Below are 14868 nucleotides of genomic sequence, written 5' to 3'. Positions count from 1 at the left end.
ATAATCCCTATGTGTCAAGGGAGAGACCAGGTGTAGATAATTGAATCATGGGACAGTTTTGCCCATGCTGTTCTCCTGATAGTGAGTTCTCACTAGATCTGATGGTTTTATAAGAGGCTTCCCCCTTCGCTCAGCACTCATTCTTTCCTGCTGCCCTGTGAAGTGGCTCCTCTGTCATGATTTTAAGTTTCCAGAGGCTTCCTGACATGGTTTGGTTGTGTCCCCACCCAAATCTCATCTTGAATTGTAGTTCCCATAATCCCCACATTTCATGGGAGGGACCTGATGGTAGGTAATTTAATCACGGAGGCAGTTTTCCTTGTGCTGTTCTTGTGATAGTAAAAGTGAGCTCTCAAGAGCTCTGATGGTTTTATAAGGGGCTTTTCTCACTTTTGTTTGGCACTTCTTGCTGGTGTCATGTGAAGGACATGTTTGTTTCCCTTTATACCATGATTGTTAGTTTCCTGAAGCCCCCACAATCATGCTAAACTGTGAGACAATTAAACCTCTTTTCTTTATAAATTACCCTGTCTTGGGTACGTGTTTATTAGCAGCATGAAACAAACTGAAACTGTAAACTGGTACCACCACTGCTGAAAAGATACCTGAATATGTGGAAGTGACTTTGGAACTGGATAACAGACAGAGGTTGGAACCATTTGAAAGTCTCAAAAGAAGATAGGAAAATGTGGAAATGTTTGGAATTTCCTAAAGTCTTGGAGGGTGCAGGAGACATGAAGATGTAGGAAAGTTTGGAACTTCTGAGAGACTTACTTAATAGCTTTGACCAAAATGCTGATCGTGATATGGACAATAAAGTTCAGGCTTAGGTAGTCTCAGATGGAGATGAGGAACTTGTTGGAAACTGGAGCAAAGGTCACTCTTGCTATGCAAAGAGACTGGAGGCATTTTGCCCCTGCCCTAGATGTTTGTGTAACTTTGAAGTTGAGAAAGATGATTTAGGGTATCTGGTGGAAGAAATTTCTAGCAGCAAAGCATTCAAGTGACTTGAGTGCTATTAAATGCTTTCAGTTTTATATATTAACAAAGATACGGTTTGGAATTAAAACTTATGTTTAAAAAGGAAGCAGAGAGCATGGGAAGATGGCCGGTTAGATGCAGCTCAGGATTGCAGCTCCGAGTGAAACTGCAGAGGGTGAGTGGATGCCGCATTTCCAGACGGATTTTTATTGTCCATAGACCAGGAGATTCCCAGGCAGAGGAGCCTCTCGGGTCGCCAGGGCAGCTGTTTTGGCCGGCGCGGCTCTTTTGCCTGTGCCCCGGCACAGCGGCTCCCAGTGCAGAGTAAATGGGACTGTGTTCCCACGTACCCAGCAAGGGGAGCTGAAACAGGGAGCCAGGCTAGGAGATTCCCGGGCAAAAAAAGCACAACGAATCTCAGAGCCGTGGTTTCAGCTGGCGCAGTGGGTTGCCGTACGGGAAATCACACAGATCCCGGCGCCTATTCAACAGGTGACCAGGACACCTGGGAGAGAGCCAACTGTTCAACTAAAAAACAAAAGGCTCTGAGACAAGGAGCCAGGTGATCAGGGTCAGCTGATCCCACCTCCACAAAAACAAAAACAAAAACAAAAACAAAAACAAAAAAACAGCAATTGGAAATGCTCAGAGTTGAGAGTTTCACAGCAAGCACAGCTGAACCCGGGATGGGCCAGTTCTGTGGGGGAGGGGCGTCCGCCATTACTGAGGCAGCCTGTCATGGCTGAGGCAGCCTGTCATGGCTGAGGCAACCCGTCATTACAGAGAGAGTTCGTCATTACAGAGGCGGGCCAACATAGCGGAAGCAGTTCTAACTACACCCATATAAACAGAACTGCAGAGAAGTTCACACGGCAGCTGGGCAGAGCCCACAGCAGCTCAGCAAAGCCTCTGCAGGCTGAGAGTGACTAGGCTGCCTCCTTGTGGGCAGGGCAGCCCTGAAGAAAAAAAAAAGGCAGCAGCACAGCGGAAACTCATAAAGCCCTAACTCCCTGAGACAGAACACCTGGGGAAAAAAAGGGGGGTTTATGAGTCCTGCTGCTGCAGACTTAAATTTACCGGCCCAGCAGCTCTGAATGAATAACGGGGCTCAGAGCTCAGCACCTGAGCTAATATAAAGGACAGACTATTTCCTCAAGCAGCTCCCTGACTCCCGTATATCCAAAGAGTCACCTCATAAAGGAGAGCTCAGACAGACATTTGGCAGGTATCCTTCTGGGACAAAGCAGAAGAAGAAACTGGTAGCAACCTTTACTGTTCGGCAGCTGCAGCAAGTGATCCCCAGGCAAGCAGGGCCTGGAGTGGACCTCAGCAGAGAGGCCAGACAGTTAAAAGGAAAACTAAGAAACAGAAATAACTTCATCAACAACAAACAAAACGTCCACTCAGAGACCCAATCAGAAAGTCAACCACTACAAAGCTGACAGGTGGATAAATCCACAAAGATGGGAAGAAACCAGCGCAAAACGGATGAAAACACCTGAAACCAGAACACCTCTCCTCCTACAAGGGATCACAAGTCCTCACCAGCAAGGGAACAAGACTGGATGCAGAATGAGTGTGATGAAATGACAGAATCAGCCTTCAGAAAGTGGGTAATAAGAACCTTCGTGAGCTAAAAGAACATGTTCTAACCCAATGCAAAGAAATTAAGAACCTTGAAAAAAGATTTGACAAAATGCTAACAAGAATGGACAACTTAGAGAGGAATATAAGTGAATTGATGGAGCTAAAAAACACAACACGAGAACTTCGCAACGCATGCGCAAGTTTCAACAACTGAATTGACCAAGCAGAAGAAAGAGTATCAGAGGTCGAAGATCAACTCAATGAAATAAAACGAGAAGGCAAGGTTAGAGAAAACAGGGTAAAAAGGAATGAACAAAGTCAACAAGAAATATGGGACTATGTGAAAAGATCTAATCTACGTTTGATAGGTGTACCTAAAGATGAGGCAGAGAATGCATCCAAACTGGAAAATACTCTTCAGGATATTATCCAGGAAAACTTCCCCAACCTAGCAAGGCAGGCCAATATTCAAATCAAGGAAATACAGAGAACACCACAAAGATGAATTTCTCAAGAAGAGCAACCCCAAGGCACATAATAGTCAGATTCACCAGGGTTGAAATGAAGGAGAAAATACTAAGGGCAACTAGAGAGAAAGGTCAGGTTACCCACAAAGGGAAGCCCATCAGACGCACAGCAGATCTCTCAGTAGAAACACTACAAGCCAGAAGAGAGTGGGGGCCGATATTCAACATCCTTAAAGAAAAGAACTTTCAACCCAGAATTTCATATCCAGTCAAACTCAGCTTCATAAGTGAAGGAAAAATAAAATCCATTGTGAACAAGCAAGTACTCAGAGATTTCATCACCACCAGACCTGCTTTACAAGAGCTCCTGAAAGAGGCACTACACATAGAAAAGAACAACCAGTACCAGCCACTCCAAAAACACACCAAATGGTAAAGAGCATCAACACAATGAAGAATCTGCATCAACCAATGGGCAAAACACCCGGCTAGCATCAAAATGGCAGGATCAAATTCACACATAACAATATGAACCCTAAACGTAAATGGACTAAATGCCCCAATCAAAAGACACAGACTGGCAAATTGGATAAAAAGCCAAAACTCATCAGTGTGCTGTGTCCAGGAAACCCATCTCACATGCAAGGATACACAAAGGCTCAAAATAAAGGGATGGAGGAAGACTTACCAAGCAAATGGAGAGCAAAAAAAAGCAGGAGTTGCAATTCTCATCTCTGATAAAATAGACTTTAAAGCAACAAAGATCAAAAGAGACAAAGAAGGACATTACATAATGGTAAAAGGATCAATGCAACAAGAAGAGCTAACGATCCTAAATATATATGCACCTAATACAGGAGCACCCAGATACATAAGGCAAGTTCTTAATGACTTACAAAGAGACTTAGACTCCCACACAATAATAGTGGGAGATTTCAACACACCATTGTCAATATTAGACAGATCAACGAGACAGAAAATTAACAAGGATATCCAGGACTTGAACTCAGGCCTGGAACAAGGAAACCTAATAGACATTTACAGAACTCTCCACCACAAATCCACAGAATACACATTCTTCTCAGCACCACATCACACCTACTCTAAAATTGACCACATAATTGGAAGTAAATCACTCCTCAGCAAATGCAAAAAAACGGAAACCATAACAGTCTCTCAGACCACAGTGCAATCAAGTTAGAACTCAGAATTCAGAAACCAACCCAGAACTGCACAGCTTCATGGAAACTGAACAACTTTTTCTTGAATGTTGACTAGGTAAATAATGAAATGAACGGAGAAATAAAGATGTTCTTCGAAACAAACGAGAACGAAGATGCCACATACCAGAATCTCTGGGACACATTTAAAGCAGTCTCTAGAGGAAAATATATAGCAATAAGTGCCCACATGAGAAGCAAGGAGAGATCTAAAATTGACACTATATCATCAAAATTGAAAGAGCTAGAGGAACAAGATCAAAAAAACTCAAAACCTAGCAGAAGACAAGAAATAACTAAGATCAGAGCACAATTGAAGGAGATAGAGACACAAAAAAACCTTCAAAAAATCAATAAATCCAGGAGCTGTTTTTTTTTGAAAAGATCAACAAAATAGACAGACCACTAGCCAGACTGAAAAAAAAGAAAAGAGAGAATAACCAAACAGATGCAATAAAAAATGAGAAAGGGGATATCACCACAGATGCCACAGAAATTCAAACCATCATCAGAGATTATTACAAACAACTCTATGCACATAAACTAGAAAACCTGGAAGAAATGGATAAATTCCTGGACAGTTGCCTCCTCCAAAGCCTAAACCAGGAAGAAGTCGAAACCCTGAATAGACCAATAACAAGGTCTGAAGTCGAGGCAGCAATTAAGAGCCTACCACCCAAAAAAAGCCCAGGTCCAGATAGGTTCACAGCCGAATTCTACCAGACATACAAAGAGGAACTGGTACCATTCCATGTGAAACTATTCCAAATAATCCAAAAAGAGGAAATCCTTCCCAAATCATTTTATGAGACCAACATCATCCTAATACCAAAACCCGGCAGAGACTCAACAAGAAAAGAAAACTACAGGCCAATATCCATGATAAACATAGATGCGAAAATCTTCAATAAAACACTGACAAGCTGATTGCAACAACACATCAAAAGCTCATCCACCATGATCAAGTAGGATTCATCCCGGGGATGCAAGGATGGTTCAATATACGCAAGTCTATAAATATAATTCACCACATAAACAGAACCAAAGACAAAAACCACATGATTATCTCAATTGATGCAGAGAAGGCCTTCGACAAAATTCAACAGCCCTTTATGCTAAAAGCCCTCAATAAACTAGGTATTGATGAAACGTACCTCAAAATAATAAAAGCTATTTATGACAAACCAACAGCCAATATCATACTGAATGGGCAAAAACTGGAAGCATTCCCTTTGAAATCGGGCATTAGAGAAGGATGCCCTCTCTCACCACTCCTATTCAATATAGTACTGGAAGTTCTAGCCAGAGCAATCAGGCAAGAAAAAGAAATAAAGGGTATTCAATTCGGAAAGGAGGAAGTCAAATTGTCTCTATTTGCAGACGACATGATTGTATATCCAGAAGACCCCATTATCTCAGTCTAAAATCTCCTGAAACTGATAAGCAACTTCAGCAAAGTCTCAGGATACAAAATCAATGTGCAAAAATTACAAGCATTCCTATACACCAATAACAGACTTAAAGAGAGCCAAATCAAGAACGAACTGCCATTCACAGTTGCTACAAAGAGAATAAAATACCTAGGAATACAACTAACAAGGAATGTAAAGGACCTCTTCAAGGAGAACTACAAACCACTGCTCAACGAAATAAGAGAGGACACAAACAGATGGAGAAACATTCCATGTTCATGGTTAGGAAGAATCAATATCGTGAAAATGGCCATACTGCCCAAAGTAATTTACAGATTCAACGCTATCCCCATCAAGCTACCAAGGACCTTCTTCACAGAACTGGAAAAAACCACCTTAAACTTCATATGGAACCAAAATAGAGCCCGCATAGCCAAGTCAATTCTAAGCAAAAAGAACAAAGCAGGAGGCATCATACTACCGGACATTAAACTATATTACAAGGCTACAGTAATCAAAACAGCATGGTACTGGTACCAAAACAGAGATATAGACCAATGGAACATAACAGAGGCGTCGGAGGCAACACAACATATCTACAACCACCCAATCTTTGACAAACCTGATAAAAACAAGCAATGGGCAAAGGATTCCCTGTTTAATAAGTGGTGTTGGGAAAACTGGCTAGCCATATGCAGAAAGCAGAAACTGGACCCCTTCCTGACACCTTACACTAAAATTGACTCCAGATGGATTAAAGACTTAAACATAAGACCTAACACCACAAAAACCCTAGGAAAAAACCTAGGCAAAACCATTCAGGACATAGGTGTAGGCAAGGACTTCATGATCAAAACACCAAAAGCATTGGCAACAAAAGCCAAAATAGACCAATGGGACCTAATCAAACTCCACACCTTCTGCACGGCAAAAGAAAAAGTCATTAGATTGAATCGGCAACCAACAGAATGGAAAAAAATTTTTGCAGCCTACCCATCTGACAAAGGGCTGATATCCAGAATTTACAACAAACTAAAACAGATTTACAAGAAAAAAACAAACAAGCCCATTCAAAAGTGGGCGAAGGATATGAACAGATACTTTACAAAAGAAGACAAACATGAGGCCAACAAGCATATGAAAAAATGCTCATCATCGCTGGTCATTAGAGAAATGCAAATCAAAACTACATTGAGATACCATCTCACACCAGTTAGAACGGCGATCATTAAAAATCTGGAGACAACAGATGCTGAAGAGGATGTGGAGAAATGGGAACACTTTTACACTGTTGGTGGGAGTGTAAATTAGTTCAACCATTGTGGAAGACAGTGTGGCGATTCCTCAAGGACCTAGAAATAGAAATTCCACTTGACCCAGCAATCCCATTACTGGGTATATATCCAAAGGATTATAAATCGTTCTACTATAAGGACACATGCACACGAATGTTCATTGCAGCACTGTTTACAATAGTGAAGACTTGGAACCAAGCCAAATGCCCACTGATGATAGATTGGACAGGGAAAATGTGGCACATATACACCATGGAATACTATGTAGCCATAAAAAACGATGAGTTCGTGTCCTTTGTAGGAACATGGATGAACCTGGAAACCATCATTCTCAGCAAACTGACACAAGAACACAAAATCAAACACCGCATGTTCTCACTCATAGGCGGGTGTTGAACAATGAAAACACATGGACACAGAGAAGGGAGCATCACACACTGGGGTCTGTCGGAGAGAAATAGGGGAGGTACAGCAGTGGGTGGGGAGTTGGGGAAAGATAGCATGGGGAGAAATGCCAGACATAGGTGAAGGGGAGGAAGGCAGCAAATCACACTGCCATGTGTGTACCTATGCAAAAATCTTGCATGTTCTTCACATGTACCCCAAAACCTAAAATGCAATTAAAAAAAAGACAAGACACCAAAGGAATCATTACCCTTAACTGTAACTATTTGCTACCTAAAATGACTCCTGGGATCCCCATTTTTTTGTAGACAGGAAGCAGGTTCAGAAATGGTATGATCTTCAAAATCCATTTTAAATATAGCCAACAAAAATACTGAAAAATAAAAAATCTACAAGACCACAAGGAGCAATGAACTAGGAACCCTGTCAAAAAACTCTGAAAAGATAATCATGGTAAATGAAAAGAGCAATCCCTACTCCCAGGCAGAGGCTCTTATTTAATCTATCCAGTGAGATTTTAAAATTGATACATACTAATGATAGCTGTGTGTCTCTGATTCTTCCTCTTTCCCTATTGAGAATGTTTACAGTAAATACCCTATCTCTGTCTCACCACTGTATACTAGGCATGTTAGGAATAAACAATTTAGATTTTAGTTATACTTCTTCAGGTCAAAAGGGACCATATCTGGACCTGATAATGTAGAGACTGCAGCACATTATTTCCCTTCTATTACCCAGTGATCCTGGACTTTTGAGCTTGAGGCCATGGCTAGATAGAACGTTCAGATTTTCTCCTAAGAGGACGAGATATGTTAATTTGCCTGTGAGACACAGACTTTGAAAATTTGGTGAACAAAAGAGAAGAATGTGGTATATTTGTGCTATTCACTAAGTATTTCCTTTTCTCTTCCCTTCTAAGTTCATACATAGGCTCTCACTCTCTGGTCCCATCATGACTGGGTGGGGCCATGTAGATATAAATTGAAACTGAATGTGTCACTTCCAGGCCAGAGTGTTTAATTACAGATATATATCTAACAGGGGTCTCTTTCACTTTGAAATGGTATCAGGTAATGCTCTACTTTGGAATTACACTATCAGTAGAGTTCTCAGGGTGAGGACAACATGAAACAGGGCCCCAAGATAGACCTCAATGAGTATATAGCATGAGCAAAATATAAATTTTTGCTATTTGAAGCCAGAGTTTAGAGCATAACCAAGCCTATACTGGCTAATATATGGTTAGGCTGCTTCTATCCATCCATAAAGTTTTATATTTCATATCTTTAACAACCTGGTATTTCACCACCTAAAACAGCATAATTGTTATTAAATTATCTGTGTATTTCTTCTTTCAAGCCATTTATTAAAATGACATTGAAAAATATTTAACATAACTGACTCCAATCTTGAGAATAGGGTGGCATATTTATAATCTCCATTTAAATTCTACTCTTTTTTTTTTTTTTTGAGACAGAGCCTCACTCTGTCACCAGGCACCAGGCTGGAGTGCAGTGGCGTAATATTGGCTATTTCTTAATTTTTAGTAAATTTTCTTCCAATGATATAACATAGATGCTCTACATGAAGTCAATTTAATTTTTATCTACCAACTTTTATATCATTGAGAAGTATTACTAGTAAATTCTTATGTATGTTATTTATGCTATGACACATAAATAAATACTCTTCAGTTGCTTTGTTTAATGTAAAGCAGCTAATCACTTAGGCCTTCTAAGATATTAAATCAAGAAAAGAAAAAAATTTGAACAGAAACATTCAAACAGAAGCCAATGACTGTATAGTATGAAAGCTAACGGAAACATGCATAAGTGCTTTAAAAATTCAAATGTTATTTATAAATCTTATCCCACTAAAAATCATTTACTCACCATAATGCATTCACAGTTATCTCTATGTTTCTGTTATTTGGAAAATATATTATAACTGAGAAATTAACATAAAAATAATCATTAATGTGGGGGAGACCCAAGTATTTCAGGCCTTTAGTCCTATTTTGAGTCTGCCATAAAATTCTCACTCTTTGAGTGTACATAAGCATATTTTTTCTCCAAAATACACCAAGGAAAGTAAATGGAACAGAACTGAATAAACAGTTATAGAGCTCTCAGGGGAGAGAGTCAGGAGAAAAGTATAAATATATAATGGATGTGGACTTTTATTACCTGAGCATTTAGCAACTCCTCACACTTGTGTGCTTGTTTCTCAATTGCAGAAATGTACTGTTTTTCAATAGCTTCTACTTGTTGCTTAACTGAAGACTGCAGTAGTGCCTGAAAACAAGCAAAAAAGTCATTTGGATCACAGACAAAACTTGGAATCTACTGTTGGCATGAGAATTTTTTTGACAGTTGAACATACTGTAATATGATATTCTTCTAAATTACAAAATATGTATTTGTTCATACTGAAGCACATTTATATATAACACTACTTTTGGCTTTTGCTTTTACATTTGCCTATTGCCAAAATAAGAGTTTTTTGGCTCAGACCTTCCTTCCACACATCTTCTCCTTAAAAAGGCCAAGTCATAGAAGATGATAGAGAGGGTGAGTAGTTCTGTTAAATAGAAATTTGGTTCAGTGAAGACCACACAGGATGAAGAGTGTATGAAAGCTGCTGAAAAAAGAAAAAAGAAAAAAGGAAAAAAAAAGCCAGACATATTTCACTGGCTGACAAAACTCCACATCCTCTCGGCACACTGTAATATCCCATGGGCCAAGCATGATCTTCAAGACCACAAGTCAAGTAAAAGCAGATGGAAATTCTGAGCAACTTCAAACATAAAAGAACTGCCCCCCTGGAAGTTCACGCCCCTAATGTGAAAAGGTATAAGTTGAAGTATGTAAGTCAGAGTCTCAAGGCAGTACACATAAAAAGTAATAAAACTTGGGAGACAGGGCATACTTAATTGAATACTATAAATGCTGGAAGTCAAGTCAGACAAATATAAAGATATTACCACTGTTTCAAGGAAAACCAAATCAGCATTTGAAGATGTTCCACCTAGTCACTTCCTTATTGGAGATGCTTAGAATATTATTGTCTTTTTTCTTTCCCACTATTGAGCTTTCTATGTTATATTAACAAGTTCTCAGTAATATCTTTCATGCTATTTATAAACTCTAATTCATTCTATAAGAACTCTAGCAAATATCCTATTTATAAATGTCTGTTTAAATAATAAACTACTCATAATCAAAATACTAAGTTGAAACAGACACGTCTTATAGAAAACAGACCATTGGCATATTCACCAAGAAAAAAAAAACCAGTCAAATCTCTTAATCTCTGTTATGAAAATAGATTTACTTGGTTGGAAACACCATGCATTAAGATGCTAGATAAATAGGAATGTATTTTTAAAAGTTGAGATAAAAATATTTTTAAAACTTCTAAATAAGTCTCAAATTTTCAAGCAAAAAACTTTCTTGTGCAAATGTAAGACTGTCTGACGGTGCTACTACTTCTACAATTCAGTAGTCATCACTATGAAGCTACAAAATTATTAGCAAATTAGTCAAGAAAAATAAAGCTCTGAGTTTTGCCAAAATATAAGGAAAATGCTTACTAGAACTGCTTTAGCCCTTGACTTACAGGGTCTTCCAAAGATTCCACAATGATTAATTTATGTAAGGCACAGAAGTTTAATTCTTTTAAAGTGTGAATAGATAAATCTAATTTACCAGTGGGGAAAAATACTATTTGTAGGAATTTTAGAAAAGTTAAAAAATAATATAGTTATAAAAAATTCCCTTGGAATAATCAGAGCATCTTTTGTAAAGAGAAAAAAATACCCTTCTTTTTGGAGACTTGGGATATTATACAATCATTTTGCTTAACAGAAAGAACTGTTTTCACTCCCTTATTTGCCATGGTTCCAAATAATCCCACAATTTAAATATTTAATACTTAAATACTCAATATTCAACTGCAATTTTTAATATATTATATCCTTTGGAAGACAGGCAAGTTAATAATATTCTCTCCACATAATTAAGAAACACAGTATGAATAGGGTATTCTTCCTCTAGTGATGGATTTGTACACCATCTACTCATTCTCTTTGAAATGTCAAGGAGGCTAATGAGTAAAGTAAGAGCCAAAGATGTGATTAGGGAGCATAAAGGAAAACTATGCAAAAGCAAATGGCCTCTTATATATTTCAAACATCTCATCTTAACCCCTTTCAGTCATTTAAATTCATAGATCAACAAAAGGGACACAAAGGTAGGTATATTAGGATTTTTTTTTTTAAAGTCTTCCACTTGAGCTCAGTCTCAAGTTGAAGATAACCTCAAGTTGAAGATAATCACACTGTAGGTATATCAGTGTGTGATTATCAAGGGTGACCTGTTAGACTCGCCACTATACACAAAGAACATTGAATAGATAAGAATAGCTGTTATTTGTAGATTCTGGATATTAGTCCTTTGTCAGATGTATAGATTGTAAAGATTTTCTCCCACTCTGTGGGATGTCCGTTTACCCTGCTGACTGTTCCTTTTGCTATGCAAAAGCTCCTTAGTTTAATTAAGTTCCACCTATTTATCTTTGTTTTTATTGTATTTGCTTTTGGGTTCTTGGTCATGAAAGCCTTGCCTAAGCCAATGCCTGGAAGGTTTTTTCCAATGTTATCTTCTAGAATTTTTAGAGTTTTGGGTCTTAGATTTAAGTCCTTGAACCATCTTGAGTTGATATGTGAGTAAGGCGAGAGATGAGGATTCACACATTCTCCTACATGTGGCTAGCCAACTATCCCAGTATACCATTTGTTGAATAGGGTGTCCTTTCCCCACTTTATGTTTTTGTTTGCTTTCTTGAATGGTGGTATTTTGATGGAAATTGTGTTGAATTTGTAGATTGCTTTTTGTAGCATGGTCATTTTCACAATACTGATTCTACCCTTCCACGAGCATGGGATGCATATTCATTTGTGTCGTCTATGATTTCTTTCAGCAGTGTTTTGTAGTTTTCCTTGTAGAGGTTTTTTGACTCCTTGGTTAGGTATATTCCCATATATTTTATATTTTTGCAGCTATTGCAAAAGGGGTTGAGTTCTTGATTTAATTCTCAGCTTGGTTGCTGTTGGTATATAGCAGAGCTACTGATTTGTGTACATTAACTTTGTATCCTGAAACTTCGATGAATTAATTTACCAGTTCTAGGAGCTTTTTGGAGGAAGCTTTAGTGTTTACTAGCTATACAATCACATCAGCAGCAAACAGTGACAGTTTGACTTCCTCTTTACTGATTTGGATGCTCTTTATTTCTTTCTATTGTCTGATTGCTCTGACTAGGACTTAAATTAGCAAGAAAAAAATAAACAATCCCATCAAAAAGCGGGCTAAGGACATGAATAGACAATTATCAAAAGAAGATACAAATGGCTAAGAAACATTTTTTAAAAAATGCTCAACATCACTAATGATCAGGGAAATGCAAATAAAAACCACAATGCAATACCATCTTACTCCTGCAAGAATGGCCATAATCAAAAAATAAAAAAAATAGATGTTGGAAGGGATGTGAAGAAAACAAAACACTTTTATACTGTTAATGGGAATGTAAAGTAGTACAACCACTGTGGAAAAACAGTGTGGAGATTCCTTAAAGAACTAAAAATAAAAATACCATTTGATCCAGCAATCCCACTACTGGGTATCTACCCAGAAGAAAAGAAAAATCATTATAGGAAAAAGATACTTGAACTCATGTTTATAGCAGCACAATTCACAATTGCAAAAATGAGGAACCAGCCCAAATGCCCATCAATCAACAAATGGATTAAAAAAACTGTGGTATAAATACATGATGGAATAGTACTCAGCCATAAAAAAGGAATGAATTAATGGCATTCACAGTAACAAGATGGGACTGGAGACTATTATTCTAAGTGAAGTAACTCAGGAATGGAAAACCAAACATCATATATTCTCACTCACAAGTGGAAGCTAAGCTATAAAGATGCAAAGGCATACGAATGACACAATGGACTTTGGAAAATCAGGGGGAAAGGGTGAGAAGGGGGTGAGAGATAAAAGGCTACAAATTGGGTTCAGTGCATACTGCTTAGGTGATGGGTGCACCAAAATCTCACATATCACCACTAAAGAACTTATTTATGTGACCAAATACAACTAGTTTTCCCAAAAACCTATAAAAATAAAAAATTAAAAGCAAAACTAAAAATAGCTGGAGCACAGAAAGCTGAAATTAAGAGTGGAGCTAAATGATTAGGCAAGAAAGCAGGTGTCAGGTATTAAAAGAACTTGTATGACAACAAGGAGTTTAAGCATTGGTCCTACTGCTCAACAGTGTGATTACTAGTGCCACAGTCTACGCAAATGAGGTAATTTCCAAAACTGTCCCTATTACTAGATTAAGCACTGTGGATATACAACTACACATGGGTACTAGCCACCTGCCTTTATAACTTGCTCTATTATTATAAAACTGAGTATTCATCTTCCAGTGTAATAGATCGTAATATACAAAGACTCCTTTACATTTCTCACAGCATCTCATGATACAATCTTAACATTCCTTGATTTGTTCTTTTCTTCTGTAACTGCCTCTACAGATATCCAAGACAAAGAGGCCTTCCTTGAGCTAATACAACATTAATAAAAAAAAAATGAAAGAATAATTTCATTTCCAACCTGTTTTGAACTATTCTAAACATCCATAAAGCATTAAGACTCTGACAGTATATATGGATAGAAATACCAGATACATACCAACATATCCTATATTAAAAAGTATGCTATCGAGGGCAGGAAATGTTTTGTTGATTTTGAACATATTTATGTCTTGGCCAAAGTTGTATCAGAGACTGGCAGTATTATTCAAGAGTATTTCACTAACCTTGAGGGAAACTATTACATTTTAAGAATAATTTTTTGGCTGGGTGTGATGGCTCACACCTGTAATCCTAGCACTTTGGGAGGCTGAGACGTGCAGATCACCTGAGGTCAGGTAGACCAGCCTGGCCAACATGGCGAAACCCTGTCTCTACTAAAAATATAGAAATTATCCGGGCATGGTAGCAGGTGCCTGTAATGCCAGCTTCTCAGCAGGCTGAGGCAGGAGAATTGCATGAACCCAGGAGGTGGAGGTTGCAGTAAGCCGAGATTGTGCCATTGCACTCCAGTCTGGGTGATGAGAGCGACTCCATCTCAAAAAAAAAAAAAAATTTTTAAAGTGTTAAAAATAATTGTAGATCTCTTTAGTACAGGAACTATAACTTCATGAACAGCTTCTTACAGACTGCCTTGTACATAACCAGCCCATGTAATAGCTGCTTGGTAGTGATGATCCCCGTGTGAAAATTGATATTAAGTAAATATATACTATCAACAGTACCAATATTTATTGAAAAGTTCGCTAAGCTTCAAATTATAACTACCAAGTCCAGTCACCAAAATTGTTACCAAGTCCATTCGGCACCTATTAGAGATCTCAATTCTTTAAGTTC

General features: G+C 38.2%; 1 protein-coding gene across 11 annotated transcripts in view; it reads right to left on the bottom strand.

The window, feature by feature from the left end:
* Positions 1 to 14868, bottom strand: part of CCDC91 (coiled-coil domain containing 91) — a 388228-nt gene that overhangs the window by 175034 nt on the left and 198326 nt on the right. For all 11 annotated transcript variants that reach the window (XM_012474260.2, XM_021674873.2, XM_064377392.1 and 8 more), the window contains one exon: positions 9557 to 9664. In XM_012474260.2, the coding sequence (XP_012329683.2) occupies positions 9557 to 9664 (108 nt within the window). The remainder of the gene's footprint in view (positions 1 to 9556; positions 9665 to 14868) is intronic.

The sequence above is a fragment of the Aotus nancymaae genome, unplaced genomic scaffold (assembly GCF_030222135.1).
Source record: "Aotus nancymaae isolate 86718 unplaced genomic scaffold, 86718_ANA_hifiasm-v0.15.2.pri h1tg000016l, whole genome shotgun sequence".
NCBI lineage: Eukaryota > Metazoa > Chordata > Mammalia > Primates > Aotidae > Aotus > Aotus nancymaae.
Note: the sequence above shows the minus strand (reverse complement) of the source record. Positions and strands in the feature narration are given on the sequence as shown.